General features: G+C 40.8%; 1 protein-coding gene across 3 annotated transcripts in view; it reads right to left on the reverse strand.

The window, feature by feature from the left end:
- The window catches only part of LOC120726926 (exostosin-1c), an 85,214-nt gene that overhangs the window by 58,543 nt on the left and 7,508 nt on the right, over positions 1 to 19,163 (reverse strand). For all 3 annotated transcript variants that reach the window (XM_040020966.1, XM_040020967.1, XM_040020965.1), the window contains exon 2: positions 14,178 to 15,569. In XM_040020966.1, coding sequence (XP_039876900.1) covers positions 14,178 to 15,124 — 947 coding nt within the window. In that variant the 5' untranslated portion in view covers positions 15,125 to 15,569. The remainder of the gene's footprint in view (positions 1 to 14,177; positions 15,570 to 19,163) is intronic.

A 19,163-nucleotide genomic window follows, 5' to 3' on the forward strand; every position in this document is an offset into this window, starting at 1 on the left:
AGTGACAGATGGAAGAGAAATCTTTGACCAGTGCACCATCAGTTTAAGAGGTCAAAAGAGAACCCCATCCTGGGTCTCTCTCTTCTTTGAGCTTGGGTCAAAGAACCACTGTGCTTCTTGGAGCTGCTAGCATGGCATTGACTGAAGTCTCCTTTACTATGCAATACTTTAAATGATATTAAATGTCGCTATATTGTGACTACGCAGTCCCCCCCCAACCTGCCTTCGTGCACCTGCTTGCTGAGAAATGAAGATGCACACAGATGGCTTTATCATTAAGTTCATGGGACAGTGCACTGGCTGGCTTTGGGCTTAATATACTTAATGGTGTATATAATGTAAAGGAAATGAGGACTGAAATGAGCGTCAGATTGGAATGAGTCAGGGCCTGCTGTAGTGTGAAGGGGGCTCGGTGTGCCGAGGTTTTAATCTAGAGAGGAGTCTTTTGGGCCAAGCAGGCGGAGGCAACATAAAGCCCATTTTTCACACGGCAGGCAAACCTGACAGTATTTGTATATTCGGTGCTGTGCCATTTGGAGGAAAGCTGTTTTGTAGCGTGCTGTAGGTGAGTGTTCAGTGTAGTAGGCCATCTGACAAGAAGAGCAGCAGGCCATACATCACGGACTCGGAAGTGAAACTGTGGCTTGTAGAGTTTGTGTCTATGTTGCAGTTTCTGTGAGACTGCACCGCAAAAGACATTTCTGGAGCGACTAAGGGGAAGCTTCTCCCGTTACTTGTTTTCCCATTCATCAGAGGTGATGAGGAGGGAGACGAGTGAGAGGTTCAGAACCCACCCCAGCATGGCTATCATTAAATAAGAGCTCAACAGCATAACTCATGAGAAATTCATGATCATCTACACATTCTTCATCTGCTAGGTAGCAGAATAAAAGCCCTTATCTGGGGCACACATACTGCATTGTCTGCTGTTGGGCTTGGCAACAGTAGCACGCAGATACTGATGCACACACTTTCCATCCAGCAAAGAGTGCATTGCATTGCAAAAGAAGCAAATAAAAAGGGGACTTTTTTTTATTTTTTTTAAAAAAAGCATATCTTCTTTCTACCCTATCTTCATAAAAATAACAAAAATAAAATGGGAAAAAGATCTTTAGTCACTTGTTATGTCCACTTTGTGCAATAAATGCAGGCTTTTCTCCTCTGGTTATAGAGGAGTTGGTTAAACAGGCCAAGAGCAGAAGTATTGTAGGTCTGATTTCAAAGCCTTTCTGAAATTGTAACAGTTTAAGGGAGAGACTGTGTTCCACTGATGTTCTGGCTGCCCTTTACAAACTGCTATTTATTGATCAAAAAGTACCCAGTGTACTCTGTTAATACAAGTACCTGAGGTAACAGTACGCTATACACTCCTCAGATAAGGGCACGCGAGACAGGTCACGATCCAATAAAGTCCCTGAACTCTCTGTTATCTACTTCTAATGAAAGTTCAAACACCAAAATGATGAAGTGAAGTGGAACTGAGGGAGCCAGTTCGGTAGGAACACAAACAGAAGAGAAACACAAGCATATCACTTTATAGAAGAAAAAGAAAGTTGAAAATGACTCAGTTTTAAGCAGGATTTGCAGCACAGGTCAGACAAGCTGTGCCACCCATGTATGCCTTTTCAAAGAGCAGAACTGGCAATTAAAGAGCACATCTTGTACTGAGAGGCTACAGCAAGCGGAGAGCAAGGCTTCTTCTGAGAGAACTGTCGGAATATTTGTTTCTGGAAGAAAGGGCTTTATTGTCTGCACTGCCCACACACAGTGTTGACTTGCATGCAGCACAGGTAGCACAAAAACTAATTGGAAAAAACTTTTTTCAATATAACAAGCGACGGCTAGTTAAGTTTCCCTTATTCTTATGATAAGTACGGCCTCTATTCTATCCAGCCTTTGTTGTGATACTCCTGCAAACACTGTGGCCAATTCTTGTGTGAAATAAAGGATCAGTATTCGAATAAGCATAGCATATCAAAATCTTCAGCACCACCCTTGTGTACTTGCTTTGTTTTGGGTTTTTTTACACCTGCTGGTGCTATGGAATGGGTGTAATTTCCTATTCATAGTTTTCACTTTCTACCACGTCATTATTGGACCTTGAGGGCAAAGCAAGACTTTCCTGCGTTGCCAAAATGCCGTGCAGTTGTTTAATTAGTTGCACTAACAACAAACTCAGCTTTTCCTCACTGCTAGCAAAAATGTAGAGAATAGCATTGCATGCAAACGCAACACACAAAAAAATAAAAAAAAAATAAAAATATTAATGCTTTGCTACCACTGTCCAAAATAGTATAAAACGTGGATGTAGCTTCCAGGATGTAAAATAAATAAATAAATAAATAATGAATCAACCCAATCCAGAAATGCGTTAAACCTGCATTTAAACCTGCATTCTGTTCGAAAGCTACATGGTGATAGCTGTGTTTGAACCTCTGTAAACACTTTCCTGTCGAGTTCTGGGTCAAGATAAGATAAGAAATTCTATATTTTGTAAACCTCGGTCAAAAAATCTTTCAAAATGAAGCGTTATCTACGATTATTAAAACCACATGCTCATTGGCTGACAAGAGGTTACCCAATATTTGTGCAGTTTCACAGTCAGACCTGCCCCCACTCATCGCATTCAATTTTTTGCAACCAAGATGGCCTCCATGGAAACGCTTGCCTCAAGGCTTCAAAACCAGACAAACCAATGGGTGATGTCCCAGTAGCCACCTCCATGTTTTCTACTGTCTATGCTACTGTCCCAGAACGTAGTCCACAGTGAGCAAATGATAGAGTTAAATTACAATGTCCATCTGACATAGAAACACTAGATTACACCCCATGTAATGAACAAGCTGTAAGCTCTCAGTTAAGTTACACATTGTGGGACTGATTGCTTTCCCCTCTAGAAGACATGGTTTTCAAAGTGACACCTCTGTCTCAGTAGAGTATGGATATATAGAGTCAAACAATAATTGAAATTATATCAATAATTTAAGATAAAACAATAATCTTGAAAGCTGACCTTGTAATTATGATTAAATAGCTTGCAAAAAACTAGGTGTATGACAGTCAGTAGGCTGCAGCTCTTATTTTAATGTGAAAGATATTAGTGTCAGAATATTATTATGGCTCCGAGAAATGTGGCATCCACTAAGTGGAAAGAATTATTTTATATATATATATATATATAAAATAATTAGGCAGTGCTACAAACACTCAAATAAAAGAATGGCACGTAAGTGAAATATCAAGTAATTACACTGAAGGTTATCAAATAGTTTGCATAAAAACATATTAGAGGGTGCTTGGGTAGCCCCCCATCCAAATCCCTGTTTAACCCCAATACCACCACCGCGTTATTAAAAAATGAGATACACAGATCATGTTAATGTTGATAGTGCCGCATATATTAGCGAGTCCTTTGAACCCTCCAGTGGTCGGGATTATCACTGTGTATCAGTCATTCATCTGAAGACCAGCCAATCGGAGCCCTTCATTCTACATCAAAGAGGGCAAAAAAGAAGCGGTTATTAAAAAGCTTTTTCATCTTATTGCAAACTTACACTACACAATATTTTCTGACCTAATTTTACGGCAGATATCTCAGGCAATTTGGGCGTCCTCTGAGAAAGTGCTTGGGAAAAAAAAATTCTTCAAAATGTGTTTGGGACAGCCTAATTGCAGCGAAATCTGGTCTGAGTGCTGCGTGTCTTTTTTGTAATGATATGCCTGCTGGCTTCTTTTCACATTAATGGTTTGAACTTTGAAACCTGAACAATTTCAGCATTCTTTGTTTCTGTTGAGGTCAGGTGGTTTAAATGAGTCAGCCATACAGAAATGTGAAAATTTTTCCCTTGACGCCTCACAATTTTGATGACCAAAAGAAAGAAAGACTGAGATGTATCAGCAATCACATACCTCCCTTCTCTTGATAATGACTAAGCTACAAATGCTCACAGATTGTGCTGCTTGGGGTCAAAGGTCAAATAGATGCTATTAAGAAAGAGTAAACATGTGAAAATCGGGCCTCTGAGCTGTAGGCTGGCTCCTTAACTGCATAAGGAATGAGAAATGTCTCCCTGCACATTTCTCTCCTTCTCTTTCTCTCTCCCAACTGCATTGTCATTGTCAAAGCTTTTACGCTCCAGTTGGCCTGGACAAAGCGAGCACAGTCGCTCCAGGCTTTTTCTGCTATGATCGCCACGTTGTTAGCCGGGGTTGATAAAGGGCTCGATTAGGGCACTGAATGGGCACCCATTAAGAGGACATCCACACCAGTGAGAGAGCCCCTGGGCCAAACGGTCTTTCTTGAGAAACCTGATATGCACCTGACAGAGTGGAACCACCCACTCGCACTTACTGGAGTCGTATAGCTTTGCTACGACTGAAGAACGAAGAGCTGAGAGCGGAAAAGCTGAATGAGTTTACTCACTGGCAGAGGTTGACGGGAAAGAACATTTTCAAGGCCAAAGCAAGCTCAAATCTTTATACACTAAATCTGCTATTAAAAAAACGACCAATGACATTATAAACCTCGACACATTCATCTCAAAGCTTTTTTTCTAGTTTTTGTGGAACCTAAAGTCATGTTTAAAAGGTTTAAAAAAAAAAGTGTTTCTGCATACAATTTGACTCCCAACATAAACTGCACAATAAATTCAGATGTAATATGCCATCGGGCAAATGTTTCATCCCCAAGCTATAATCAGTTCCCCAAAGAAGAATCTTATTAAATATGACTTTGGTTGGCCTTCTGCTCTGAATTATTTCTACTGAAAAATTAGATTCACTACTCAAGTCATAACTAAAGTTATAACTTTAAGCCAAATCTCCCGTATTATCAGTGCGAAACAGAGCCATCGTTGAGACGGGCTCTGGATAAGCCCCCTCCTTATACAGTGTGTATTAAAGATCCTGAGCTCCTTTGGAATAAACTGAGATGAACTCTGTCAAGATTTGTTTAGACATAGTTTGTAACCGCGTGACCTCAGAAAAAAATACTACTGCTTCCAAACTGCTGAAGGCTATCAGAAGAAAACGGAATTATTTTTAAACCGTCGCTGTTTTCACACGTGTGAACGCAGCGAGGTCATACCGCAGACAGAGGATTTTACAGGTAAGGTGATCCAGTTCGAAGCACCTGGATAATATTTGCTACAAAATATGACAATGTGACTACACTTTATGATTTATGATCAGGTGCCTCTACTGACAGGTGAAATGTTTTAGTTTAAAATTAGATACAGAGGAGCTGGAGTGTTACAAAACTATTAATGTTATCTAAGCATTTAGTTGTATCTCATATGTCTTGGACCTTATTCTAACAATGTTACCATAAAAGACTACTCTCCACTACAACACCACTAGAATTTGTTTGACTGATGGTAAATAAAACATTTATCAGTGCTTTATGGGCACTGACATACTTTATGAGTATTGGAGAAATGTATGCTGCTATGGTGTAAAGCTCTCCAGTTTATAAACCATGCATATTCTGCCGATGTTACAAAGTTAGATGAGAAGGAGAAATCCTCTCCTGTGCCTGTCCATTAAGTGCAGCATGTTATCTTGCAAAGAACAAGGATTCAAACAGGGGGAAAGTTAGTCTCCTTTGTGCAACAATAAAAAAAACTCTGATAATCATCTTCCTTATGCACACTAACAGTTATGTTACATTTTAAGTCAGTAGGTTTGAAAACTGGAAAAAGGAAACCTAAATGATTTATATACCACTGATAAACCATTCACGAGGGACCTTAGCTGAAATACAAAAATCAATCCATGATGGATGTAGGAGACTGAAAAAGGTGCACAGACAGATATGCAGACAGTGGTCAAAACTTTGTAACTTCTTGAAGTGTGGATTGAATAAATACATTTCCCTTTGTTACTTTTTGCAGGGTGAAAAAAGGGTTTATCAAAACGTGCATGGGGTTCGGGAGAGCATGGTGTCAAAACTGGAATGCATAGATTAGCAAGTCAGAAGCAAAAGCGGGTACTGTTCGTCCGGGCTTGTATGCAGCATGTGATTAGCACAATTGCATGCAGGACAATTGTGTGCAACACTAAACACACAGCTGTGCTGTCAAAAAAGTTTGCCTTCATGGAGAAGCTGGGTCTTTTCATAAATTATGCATACCGGAGCTCAGAAAGATGGAAGGAGGCCTGCAGTCAACTGCAGGACTGTATACAGTACAGTCTGAAAAAATGAGAAAAGGAAGGAAATATAATGAGGGAAAAAAGTGAAGGGGTCGTGTAGAGGATACATGCAAAAAAAGGTGTGAGTTAGGGGGAGAAAGAATGATTACAGTAAGCTGTAAAATCCTCACATGTGTATGTGCTGTCTGTGTGAAATTAGATTTGCTGTTGTTTTTAATGTGGGGATTCAACTTAAGACCTCTTAAATGTTAAGTAAAGCCTGTGTGGAGCAGATGTGTCTACCTTTTTTTTGGGGGGGGGGGGGGGGGGGGGTTTGCTGTTGGAGTTTTCCAGACCTGATGCAGCACAAAGCTGCTGAGACCTGAGCTGACTCATGTAGGGCTGTGGCTCCAGCATCGATGGTTTTGCTTGGGTGACAGTGCAAACAACAAGCTTTAGCTACAATGAATGCCCTCTGACAGGACGGATAAATTACAAGCTATTCTAAACAACTGAAGAAGCAGGTTTGGTAAAAATTCAAATGGAAATAATAGCGTTTAGGAAGTGGGAGGTTTGAGGCTTTGAGTACAGCGGTTGAGAAAACAATGGCTGCATAAAGACTGGAACGCAAACATTTAAAGGCAAATGATAAGCAGGTTGCAACTGGCTTATCCTTTATCAGAAATACAAAATGTAATTCAATTCTATGTGGAATAAAAGTTGTTTATCAGTCCAGATGAGCAGCGATTGGAAACTTTCAAAGACCACTGCCAAAAAAAATCTTTTTCCAAGTAAGAAATACAGCCAAAGACATCATTTCCACTAGATACAGTGAACTTGGATTGGTTTGTGACCTTACAAATGTGCCTCCCTCCCTTACATTTTTGGCTAAAACCAATAATAACCATCTAAATACTAAGAATTGAGAGTCAAATCAAGCTTACAAATTACTCCTTGGCCAAGTGTTATCGGTCCACAATAATTCCTGGAAGTGAGATCACAATATATGTTACAGAAAAAAACAGAAAACTGTGTGCTGCATGACAAAATTGAAAGAAATTCACTTTTTTTTTAACCTGAAAGACACCAAGGTTAAAGAAAAAATCCAAAAGGTGTTATTATCCTCATACTTAAAACCAGTATTGAGGCTAGACCAGCCTCCTTCATACTTCTTTTAGTTCCACTTTGGTCTCCACCAACTGCAATTACGCAATTCTGTCTGTTAAGCTGCCAGGTTATGTTAACTAGATAATTAATCAGAGCTTTTGGGGCTTTTTATAATGATGAGATGAGACAACACTCAGACACAATGAGCTTGAATTGAAACCTGAAACTTGTAATCAAACCAAGAAAATAACATTAATAAAGACATTAAAACTTGGTGGAGCTTAGAGGAACTACATAGTTTCATTAGTTCGGTCTCAGTCACACAGGGCTAGAGACTGGTTGGTGACCCTATGGCAATCTCTGATAGCTAAAGAAAAACCAGCATTTTGCTAACTTTGCTAACAGATGCTAACTTGTCTGGAAGCACATTTTTAAAACCAGTACCGATATTTGGTGATATTTGCAGATAGTTTTCCTTTCTTTTAGACAGATGAAACATAAACAAATATGTTGGTGTTTATGATCCCTTACTAAGACACTATGACAATGGTATTAAAGAATTATGTGTTTTATTTGTGTTTTATTGCTCGTTTATGCATCTCGTTTTAGATTTCCAAACATATGTTGACAAGTTGCAGAGTGCTCGCCGGTGGACAAAGTATGCAACGTCTACACTCATAACATGGTTGAAGGGTGTTTCGCCTGTCTTAATCTATCGGCCATGTTAATTATTCACTTATTGCCCAGTATTGACATATTGGGATAGATTGTTCTGACTTAATTCTTCAGGTCAGTCATTAGTGACCCCTTTCCACATTTCACAGCCATCTGATCCACTGTGAAAGTACTGATTATAATGGATTTAAAGCAAACTTAAAACCAGTAAGTTTGTGGGTGAGCCAGCAGGTTAATCTTAAGCCCTGGATACAACCTTTGAGGCACTGTCTAATTTAATATATATATATGACAAGACTTGTTGAAAGCACTGAGGGGAGAGGACCGATGTGTGGGATTAGAAAGACATGAGCCTGAGAGGAGGAAAAGAACGGAGGATGGAGTGTAGAAGTGCCAGAGAATCAAGGCTGCGTCTCATTTCCAAGTATTTTAAACAGAGACAGCAGATATGGGCCACACAAACCACACACGCACACACAAACCACAGCATCTCCAGAGGTACAATTTCACAGGCCCTAATTGCAGTGGGCTGCAGCATTTCTTATTCAGTTTGCCAAAATCTTAAACTGCACTTTCTCATATTGCATTTACAGATCCAGGCACACACACACATAATTATGCATGTTCCCACCCACATATTAATTTAGATTGCGCTTGTGCGGAAGTAGTAACTACGCTGCTATATTTTTTTCAACGTTTACCAGCAGGTAACAACAGCACTACCTTCCTTTCCAGCCTTGATTCACTTTTCATCAACTGCACCGAAACCCTTCGTAGTTTAGGAATTCTTACCCATTTGCAAGCACATGACAGCTGAACAGATTGCACCTATCCGTTTCGAATCACACAGGCTTGGGAGCATTGCTGCAGCTTTTCCTTCTAACTTTAGGGTTGAAAATTCCTTCAGTTCTGTTTTGTCCGATTAGTATGCTACATTCATTCTGAACTCTCACCCAGGTTCTAAAGTCTGATTGCTAGCTCTTTCGCCTTCAACAACCTCAGCCTCCTTCAAGGGAGGTCATCAATAATCACCATCGGTTTCCAACTCAAGAACTTATATAAACCAACCGCAGTTAAAACTAACAGTGATGCACAGCATTTGAGCGACTGAAATCTCATCCTCTTCCTGTGTTATCCATCTTTGGTTAAGCCACCACGTCACAAACACACTTCTTAGCTGGAAGTTTAGAACTCAGTGTTTTTGGCGGCACCTTTTGTACGTTTCTCTCCCTTTCTTTCTCCCCTCTCTCTCGATTTTTCGCACTCTTGCTCATTTACATTCACTGTACAATGCACGTTTCCCAACCCTTTCTTAGAGAATTCTATAAAGCGAGGGAAACTAGGCCATTAGGCTGCAGCGCTGCTTCTCCCTTGCTTCAACTATCGCCACTATTCCAATTCCCTCTTCCTCTTCCCCGTCTTTCTCTCCCACTTTGCCACCCTCCCTCCTGCCCTGTTTGATACTCGCTTTTTCCTCAACTTGCCTGCGGTATCACCCAGTCTCTCTCTCCCCCTCCAACTTTTTCTTTTTATAATATTTATCACATGGCATTTTTCTTTTCTTCCTTTCTATCTTGCTACTCTTATGCCTTGGGTACCACTGTGTCCTATCTCCAACTTGTCTCTTTTCTATTTCATTCTATATTCCCTCCCTATCATCCATAATCCATGTATGCTCTCTCTCTCACACACACACTCAAAGTTCCACACCAGTAAAATCGGACCAAAAAATATTTCCAGGCACCTTCTGTTCCTATTCAGATTGCCTTTTCCCTATGGCACATTTTAATGGGATTCTTTGGGTCCAATTTACCAATTGTTCTGCACTTTTAACGAGTGACTTTGTGTTAATAGAATTGGCAGCGACAAAGGTATTTAACAAACCCTTAATGAAAAAAAAGTACTTTGAGGACTTCCACGGAGATACCAATTTTCCCTTAAGCCAGAAGTGCAACACTTATACAAAACTCAACAAAAACGCAATATAACCTAACATTTTAGAGCAAACCGTCTTTAAATCTAAGCTGGACACATAGCTTTTATTAAGAATGCTTTTGAACCGGCTGCTGTCTGGTACGGTGGCTGAAGGAAAGGTTGTTGCTTTGTTATATTATGTATAAAGTACAAAAGTATTTAGCATGAATGTATCGAAAGCCTCGTGTGTTTCATTTATTTTTTATTGTAAAGCAGTTTAATTTTAAATGTGCTATATAAATAAAATTTACTGACTTACTTACATTTTAGGAGCATAAAGACAGAGTAAAACAGGTAAAACTTCTATTGGTGTTACACACAGTGGATATGGCGAGGTATACTGAGGATAAACTTCAGACATTTGTATGAAAAGGTATAATTTCAACTTCTGATGCTGAAAAAACATCCTTGACGATAATGTTGATTTTTTTTTTCTTCTTTCTTTTTTGGTTTAAAGTGTAAACAGAAATGAAATTATTAACCTTTTAAACCTCAGCAAACAAAACTAAATCTATCCTCTATGGCAACAAGATATTTTTTATATTTTTTTACTAAATCTATGGGCCGAGCCGAGGGTCAAAATAATTTTGAGTTGGTGATATTATGTTCAAGACAAATTTCACAGACTGTCTGTAGGCTTAATCCTCTTGGTGTAAACTACTGTGAGTCAGTGAGGAACACAATTACCTTAACACAAATTAAGCTACTTGTGTTAAGGGGTTAATTAAAAAAAAGATGTAATGTATGCATGAACGTGTTTACGTGTAAAAATATTGCTTTCCAATTTGGAAACTGAGCCTATGAGCTGTGCAAATGTATCACAGTTTTGGACCTTCAAAGTGTAGGACTTTTGATATTCGCAGCTTTTATATTATTACCTCAGTTGCAATGTTATTACCATTTACGCATGCTGTGCACCAAATTGCTAACATTCAGACTCTTCAGTAAAAAATATGTATTCTATAGACTCATAGACTAAAAAGTTTATTTTTTCCTTTATATCCACCAGCTATGACTTTATACTGAAAGCTGTTTAGCAATTAAAGGCAAGAGATACATTAGTGAATGCAATCTCATCACCCATATAGCATTTCTTCCTTATAAAACTTCATATATTTTTACTGTTAAAACAAAACGAGGAGCCAGTGTTTACCCAGAAGGAAACCTTTTTGCATTCCTATCATTTTCTAATTTAAAAAAAGGGGGAGGGGGATTTTTATTGGGGCAGAAAAATTATGTCATGACGCTCGACTGTTCGCTCCATCTGAGTCCCCCCCCCCCTTTTTCCTAGTTCCTCCTCCTTCCCCTCCTCCTCCCTTTCCCCCCCCCCATGGGTTGCTTATGTCACCGATTGTCCAGGTCTCTCAAGGCTAATCTGCTGGTGTACCAGATGCAGGCGATCATTAACCTGGTGCTACCTTCTAAGAGCCTCATTAACCAAGACGCGGTCTCAAACGCGAACACAAGCTCATGCACGCCGTGTATAGCAGTGACAGTCACAAACAAAGAAGCATGCTTTCCCAGTGACACGGCCTATTAGGAGTAGAGCAGTCGTTTTTCACTTGCATTTTTGATCAAAAATAAAGAAGAAAACTATGTAACTGCAGACAGATGGAGTAACGAGGATGTGTTGCTACGCGATCTAAATCTTGCTCCTGCAGTTTTTCTCTCCTTCTCCTGTTTCTTTGACACATCTTAATTCAACGGCCACCACGGTTCTCATGTTCTCCCTGCAGAAATCCCCCTTTTTCTTTCCCCCAGAGGGAAATTCAAAGGATGCAACAAGAGAGATGATCCAGCACCTTCCCCCTGCTCCCATCCCCTCTCATCTCTAATTCACCACAGAGAGAGAATTCATACAAAAGGAGAAAAGGTTTCTTTTTAAATCAGCTTTTTTTAAAACTTTTTTTGTACAAATGACGGCTGTCTCCATTTGCCTCCCCCGTTCGCACCCTTGCACCCTCAGAGCCGTTGCTCTACCACAGATTTACATTGGAACTGCCTCTCATCCCCCACTATCCTCCCTACCTCCTCATAACCCTCCCACCTCCCCACCCGGTGTTTAAGTAGTGGGCTGAGTGGAATAAATGAATTCATTCATAAGTCTTACAGAGCTCCATCCCCATGCCTCCAATGTAAACAAGCCTACGGTATAGTCTATAGCATGTTCCTGGATCAGATCAACCAACAGACTATGGAATTTGAAGCAAATTATATTATATTGTATAGTGTGCCACCACAACTTTCCATATTCATTATATTAGTATACTGACATGTTAATAGGCCCTCCAAAATTTGCTTTGCAGTTTTATTCTGTTATCCCCAATACAGCCATGCTTTGACAGTCTGGTGTGACTCGAACTTCTACCTCTAATTCTTTTCCTGCTCTTTGCAGGAATCCATCATCTCCTTTCTCCAAATTTTCTGCACCATCAGAATACCATGGTATGTCTCTATGAACGGACAGGCACTGACTTTATAATGAGAAGCTCTGTCAGCACTTCAGCTGCAGAGACTTTTATTACAAAGTGTAAGTTCAGCAAGTGGGAAGCGAAAAAGAGACGCCCGTGTTGTTCATCTCTATGTAAATGCTACTGCAAAGAATAATAAAAGATAATAAAAATTGCACAAAAAAGTAGACTATAGTCATAGAATTGCATTACTGAACATATATTTGATTGCTCCATACAAAATGATTACATTTACTCCTGCTTAATGAAAAAAGCTATTAAAAGTTGATTAAAAAAAAAACAAATTAAGAAGCATGGAAACAGCCACTGGGGTCTACAGCTACTCCACATTTAATACGTCCATAACAATTACCAGGGTGTAACGTTTTCTTTACAGTAAACAGAAAAAAGAAGTGTTGATGCTGGATTTCAGGCTTTTTGTGCTCAGGAGCACTAATTATTCTTCCTGTAAACCAAAACCTGAATGTCTGGTTGATGTTGACCTGTGTGTCAGCTGTAAGGCAACCGTTGGCAGATAAACCTGTTTTGAGTCATTTGATTTTTTTTTGTTTTTCTTTTATAACTGAATCAAAAGCTGAACACCCAGCAAAAATGAAAAAAAAAAAAGGTTTGCATGTGACTGAGGTGTGAACAGCTTATGCTGATGTTTCACAGTGCACAACTGTAAGAAACGCACGATGAAAGGTAGTGATCAGCTCCGACGCACATGGTTCTAATTGACTGGAAAAATGAGCAAGGGGGGGAGGCACAGGGAGGAAAAGACATGTTTACCAAGCTGCTGCTGCGAAATGTACAAAGCCGATGGGTGTGTCTCCAAAAGCTTTTCATTATTAAATCGACAATGGGCGAAAAACCACTGGGTGAAGAGCTTCAAACAGCACACAGGACCTCAGTGGAAATATATAATTTGTTAGTTGTGACATTGTTCAACCTGTTTTCACATGTCACATCCCGACATTAATATTGTTTTAGCAATAAAGCCCTTTAGATGTTGCTGTAAGCTCATTTCTCAATGCGTTTTATCCTCCCCACCTCTTTGTCTTGACTTAAGTAACAGTGACAAGCATTCTCGGTGCAACACGAGCAAGAACATCTTGCCGTGAAAAACATGGACGGTCTGAACAAAAGAAAAATAGCACCCTTAAACCCAACAGCAGTTTATTATTAACAGATTTCGGGAAAGCCATTCTTTGCGCTGACCTTTGCTTTGGTTCGTTTCACACAGCAGTTCCAGTTGTAATTCATTAGCTGCAGCTATGCTTTTTCCTGGACTTGTATTATTAAACACAAAACACAAAGTGGAAATAACTGCATGTGCACTTTGGCTGAATTCCCTAATTTGCCCATCTATCACACTGTAATATATTTGAAACCCTAAATAGTAAGGGTGCTCAAGGTCAGTTACCACAAGTTAGACACATTACAATCACCCTTTAATAGGACTAATATACTTTAAGAATAAAAAGGATCGCTGGAAGTTGTGACCTGAATCTAAATTTCCTGAAACGTGAGTTAGTGTCTAAAATCTTTGATCTAGGATGCAACTGCCAAATATCATAAGCTCAGGCAGTCAAAAAGTGTGCAGCAATAAAAGAGAGACAAAAATAACCAGTGGGACACGAAAGCTACCCCTGACACTGCTTGTAGAAAATCAGCTACATCTAAAAGACCAATAAAACAGCATGTAAAGTTCAAACGGGAAGGCAAGCAGAACAACCCCATTGTGTATTTCTTAATAAAAAATATAAACCTTTCCACCATTTCTTATGAATCCTTATATAATGCCACATTGACTCATACATTCACTGTGGCCCATCTTACCTTTCGTATTCCAGGTTGTCATGGTCGCAGCGGGCGTCTTTGTGCTTCTCCCAGTCCTTCCCGTGGCGGCATGTTGTCAACGACACAATGTCCTTGCCATTGTGAATGTGATGAAGCGCATTTCTTGTGTCTGAGCCGATGCCCGTTAGATAGCGCTTCCCTTTGAACATCAGCAGGTACTTCCTTCGTGGTGGAACTGTGTTCCTCACCAGCCAGCCCCGCTCTCCGCCCTTCTGCGGGTGATCCTTTGAGAAGAGAGGGATGGAGACATCAAAGCCCGGCCTGAAATGTTCTGTGTTGAGGCTGGCTTTGGCTAAGATGGCCTGGCCAATGTTGAAGCCCAGGTCCTCTGTGTAGTTAGGCCATGTGCCTGAGTACAGGTTGAAAATCAGATGGTTCCGCCCGTCATTCCACAATGGGTAACCACGGATACGTTCATCCACATTGGGCACAAACTGTCCTGATAGCTGGTCCCTGTCTAAGGTGTCTATACCAAGCACGAACAGACATGCCTCACGGGGGTCTGAGGTGTAGTACCGTGACTCGGCTATAGATGTTAGGATCTTCCTGTAGCTTTCCGACACGCGGTCGTTTTTCTCCGATGGATATATGTACACTCTGAACCCTTCCCTTCCTCTACGGCGACACCGAGAGAAGTCAAAACAGGTCTCCATGCGACAGCGGCTGTCTTTATAAATGGCAGACCATGCCTGGCGCCGCTGGCGGGGTGACTCTGCCATCCCAGGGTCTGTCTGAAGTTCATCCAAGTGGGCATAGCGGGGCAAAAAGGCTCTGTCGGTCCAGTTGGGCCAGGGGCGCATCACATCACCCCGGTGGCGTGTCAGCAGGCGGAGTAGACGCAGCTGGACTCCTCCACCCCAGTAAAAGAGGACCAGCCAGCAGCACGCACACAAGCCCAGCAGAACATACTTCTTACGCGCCTGCATGAGGGCCTGTGACAGTCTCCTTTTTCCCTGCTCTGTCTCGCTTTCGTCCTCTGTTTTTACTTTCCTTGTCCCCTCAGCTCTGTAGCCTCACAGGGGTTTGGGACTAACTTGCAACTTCTAACAAGGAGCTTCTAATGGAGGACAATGTGTTAACAAGGACATCGCTGCCTCTGAATGTGGCCCAGTCCACTTTGCCATTTAGAAAGGACACAGTCTAAGTTACTGACTCCCCTCTTTCAGTCTCTTTCTGGCCTTCCCATTTGCTTTCAACTGTACGCTCAGATGTGTGTATTAGCCCGCCTCTGCTGTAGCACGCGCTGCTGCTTTGTACATTTCTTCCGCTGTCCAGCCTGGCCGAGAGTGATGAAGGGTGATTTCTCCGCTCTCGCAGGCCAAGCTTGCTGCCTCATAGTGCCTGGCACAACTGCTGTCTGCAGGGGCCCTCCTGGGGAGAAGTAAACAAACAAGAATACACATCAGTACACAGAGCAGCATCACAGCTCTGCAACCAGCACTGAGAAACACACTGGGTTATAGTTGTTTAACTGCTGTCTCAGCAGATGCCGTAACTAACACTTTTCATAGCCCAGTGGGTATAGCTTTTCATTTCGGTTAGTCATATGTAATCTGCAACCCCCCGATCGCATTTAATACACACAAACACACATATAATCAAATAGCACTCAAGTACCACAGCTGGGTAATGTTTCACGGGCAGCGGAGGGTTTTAAGCTGTCAAAATCCTTCTTCGGCTGGAGCTCATAAGGAGAAAATTGGGAAAAGTTAACTCAGCGCACTTTCAAAAAGGCATCCAACCGAGATCAGCCACACATCAAAATCATCTTTTCGTCAAGTCTACCTTCATCCCTCTCCGGCTCCCACACTCCTATAAAAAGGGATGGCTATTTACAGGCTCATTTGTACTATGATGTGCACTCACTTCTGGAATAGTCTTTCTGTGATAGCATGAGAAACTGGGAGCAGCTGACTGGGCTTGATGCTATCGAGCTCTTCAAGCTCCAGTTGAACTGAAGCAGATACAGTTGAGGTGCAGTGAAGGAGAAAATAAGACGGCGTTTAGCATCTAAAACTGAGATGTGGAAACACAGCAGGAAAACATAACCGCTTTATGGCTCTGAGACGTCCATTCACCGCGGACGGACTGAGCGAAGGCTTTTTGTAAATTTGCAACGGTATTTTTTTTTTTTTTTTGCCAAACATCCCCTCATAACTCCTCCAAACTTGTACAGTACCTACAGTGTGTGTCTGTGTGGAGAACACACCTCACAGTGAAGGTCAGTGTTCTTTCTGCCAGCTGCCACACAAAGGCAGCTTTCAGGCCTCACCTGGCCACCCTCTCTCTACCTCTCATTCACATTCCTCCTTTCTGCCTCTTCTCCAGCTAAGGAGAAGCTAGCCTGCCTTCTCCTCTTGCAGCAAAAACAAGCAGCACAATGACGGTGTGGGTAAACAATGCAGGTTTTCATTCCTCAAACTGAAATACAGCGGGAATGGAGTTTTGCATGTGAATTGCTGCGCATAGTTAAAATTCTAATTAGTATGTATGTTACTGGGTGAAAAGTGTGAAAGAAATCAAACATTTTGGCAGTAATTGTTCCTTTGGTTCCAGCTTTTACTAAATATCTCAAGGCTTCAATAAATTCAAGGCTTCTGCAGTTTATTCAACGATAAACTGAAATTTGCGCTCTGCTGTGAGAGAAATATGTGTCTGCGCGACAGATCACACAGACCTCTGTGTTAAGAAGAGCTTTGAATGTCACAACTAAAGTTATTTGGTATATTGTTTTTGCTGAATGAGAAGTTCAGATGACAGAAAATTAATCAACTGATAGCTCGAGTCTTTCATTAAGCAAAAATGTTCAGCATTTGCTGTTTTCACTTTGCGAAAGCGAGCACTCGATGTTACTGCTTGTGTATTTTTTGCTAATGTAATAGCTTTTGGGCAAACAAAAGCATCAATTTGAAATGTCACTGCAATTTTCATCATCGACATCTTTTGTTCCCAATTATTACGAAACAATCGAGGTTAAAGCCCTCATTGCAGTCAAATAAACATGCACTAGATTCCGGTGTCACTTTCTATTAAAAATCCCCCAAATGTTCAGATTTAGAGAGGAAAAGTCTTAATTTAAGCTTCATTTCTTTATAATTTGCAAGGAAACAGTCAGTATTTGTTATGACCACCTTTATTCTCCTATAATTTCTTTAAGTAGTCTTTAGGAATAGTACTACGGGCTCCTTGAAGGACATTCAAAGCATTTATTTAAATGCAAGCAGCAGCAATATTCATGTCTGGGCTCTGGACAGCAGCATTATTATTACTAACTGGGCAGTGTATTTGGGATCACTCTATTGCTGAAAAACATGTTGCTTTCCAGATGGTAGTGAATGGTGGGTTAAAATTTAATGGTACTTTTCTGTGTTCATAATAACATCAATTTTGACAAGATGCCCAACCCATGACATCGCCTCCACCGTGTTTTACAGACGGCTGTACCTCCATCCTGAAACCCTTTCAGACGAGGCGTCGGTGAAATGAATCAACCAGATGTCACGTGTCAGGTATTTGGTGGATTTTTTTCTTATTTCTTAAGGACAATGCTTTCAGTTTTTCATCTGCTGTAAATATTTTGTTGTTGTTTCTGGTTTTTAGCGGTGCGGCTCCTTCTATTGTCCTCCACTTGTCCAAAAAAATTAAGAAATGGGGAGTGACTCAAGACTTTTGCACAGTGCAGTATATTAATAATGTTAACTAAGATTCTTTATATGGTCAGTTGCCCAATCAGTACACTAAGCTGTGGTTCTCTTTGCTACAACATGGTGTGGAATGCTAAACAGCGCAATACTAAAAACATCTAAGCAGTGGTCTGAGAAAACATTTTCAGTTTAGTACCACCATAAAATACGACTTTATTGTTGTGCTTGTCAAAATTAAACAGCAGAGGCAACAAATTCTTGAAAGTCTGACTTTGATTAAAGTAACTTTAAATGCTTGAAAGCGTGTATGCAGGTTAACTGTTACATCTGTGCGCATAAGACTTGCGTATAGGACTTGTGTGTGTGCACCACTGCCATGAGTGTGAGCCACAGCACTCCCAGGTAATTCGGGTCAGCTAATCTGCCTGTGGAGATGTTAGTGGGTGGTTTATGTCACCTCCCGTGTTTCTACTTTGGCCACAACTGAAATGCAAGCAGTCCAAGCTAAGGAGAAACAGACACTTGGGATCCCATTACATGCTCCTCATCAATAATTCACTGGCTTCTTTAGTTAAGGCATTGATTTTCCTTTCTTTATTTTTTCCACGCTTTATGTCCCCTGCCACCAACGAGCGCAATTAGGCCTCAGTTTTATTCAGGATACACTTTGGTGAGAAATGAGCTCTGTCCTGGTGATTTGTGGTTGCAGGGATAATTGATAGTGATGGCGGGAAGGTGTAATAGAAAAGTGATGGAAGGTATCGTTATAATGATGGTAATGATGATGGGCATGAAAAATTGATTCCGTTGCCTTATCTAATCTAATGCCAAGCCACTTCGCATAAGGACGCCATTGCTTTTGCCCAACCTCTGCAGGAGTCTTACAAAAATAACAGTCCCATAAGGATATTGATTTTAGTGCACCAAGTCTCTCTGCATTTGTGCTGGATGAACAAAATAAATTTCACAATAAGACACCAAGACACCATCTCGAATTTGAATTGATTTCAAAATTACAATACAAGGAGAAATATCAGGCGAATATCTGAGACGGTTAGGTTTCAGGTATCAGACTGGTGGAGGATAATAAGCGAATTGAACAGTCAAAGAATTTATTGTTACAAGATATCCAAGTATGTGGAAGCCTCTTGAGCTCTGCTGTGCACTTTTGTATCCAAGGACAAACTGTACAATGTCAAAGAGCGGCTATTAACAATAAGCAATAATGATGAATGCATGCATGCCTGGGCCTGACCAGCTCTCATAGCAGCTTTCTACTGCAAATAAGCTGGAGGATGCAGACATAAAGCTGCACACATAA

Source organism: Simochromis diagramma, unplaced genomic scaffold, assembly GCF_900408965.1.
Source record: "Simochromis diagramma unplaced genomic scaffold, fSimDia1.1 OVJJ01000753.1, whole genome shotgun sequence".
Taxonomy (NCBI): Eukaryota; Metazoa; Chordata; class Actinopteri; order Cichliformes; family Cichlidae; genus Simochromis; species Simochromis diagramma.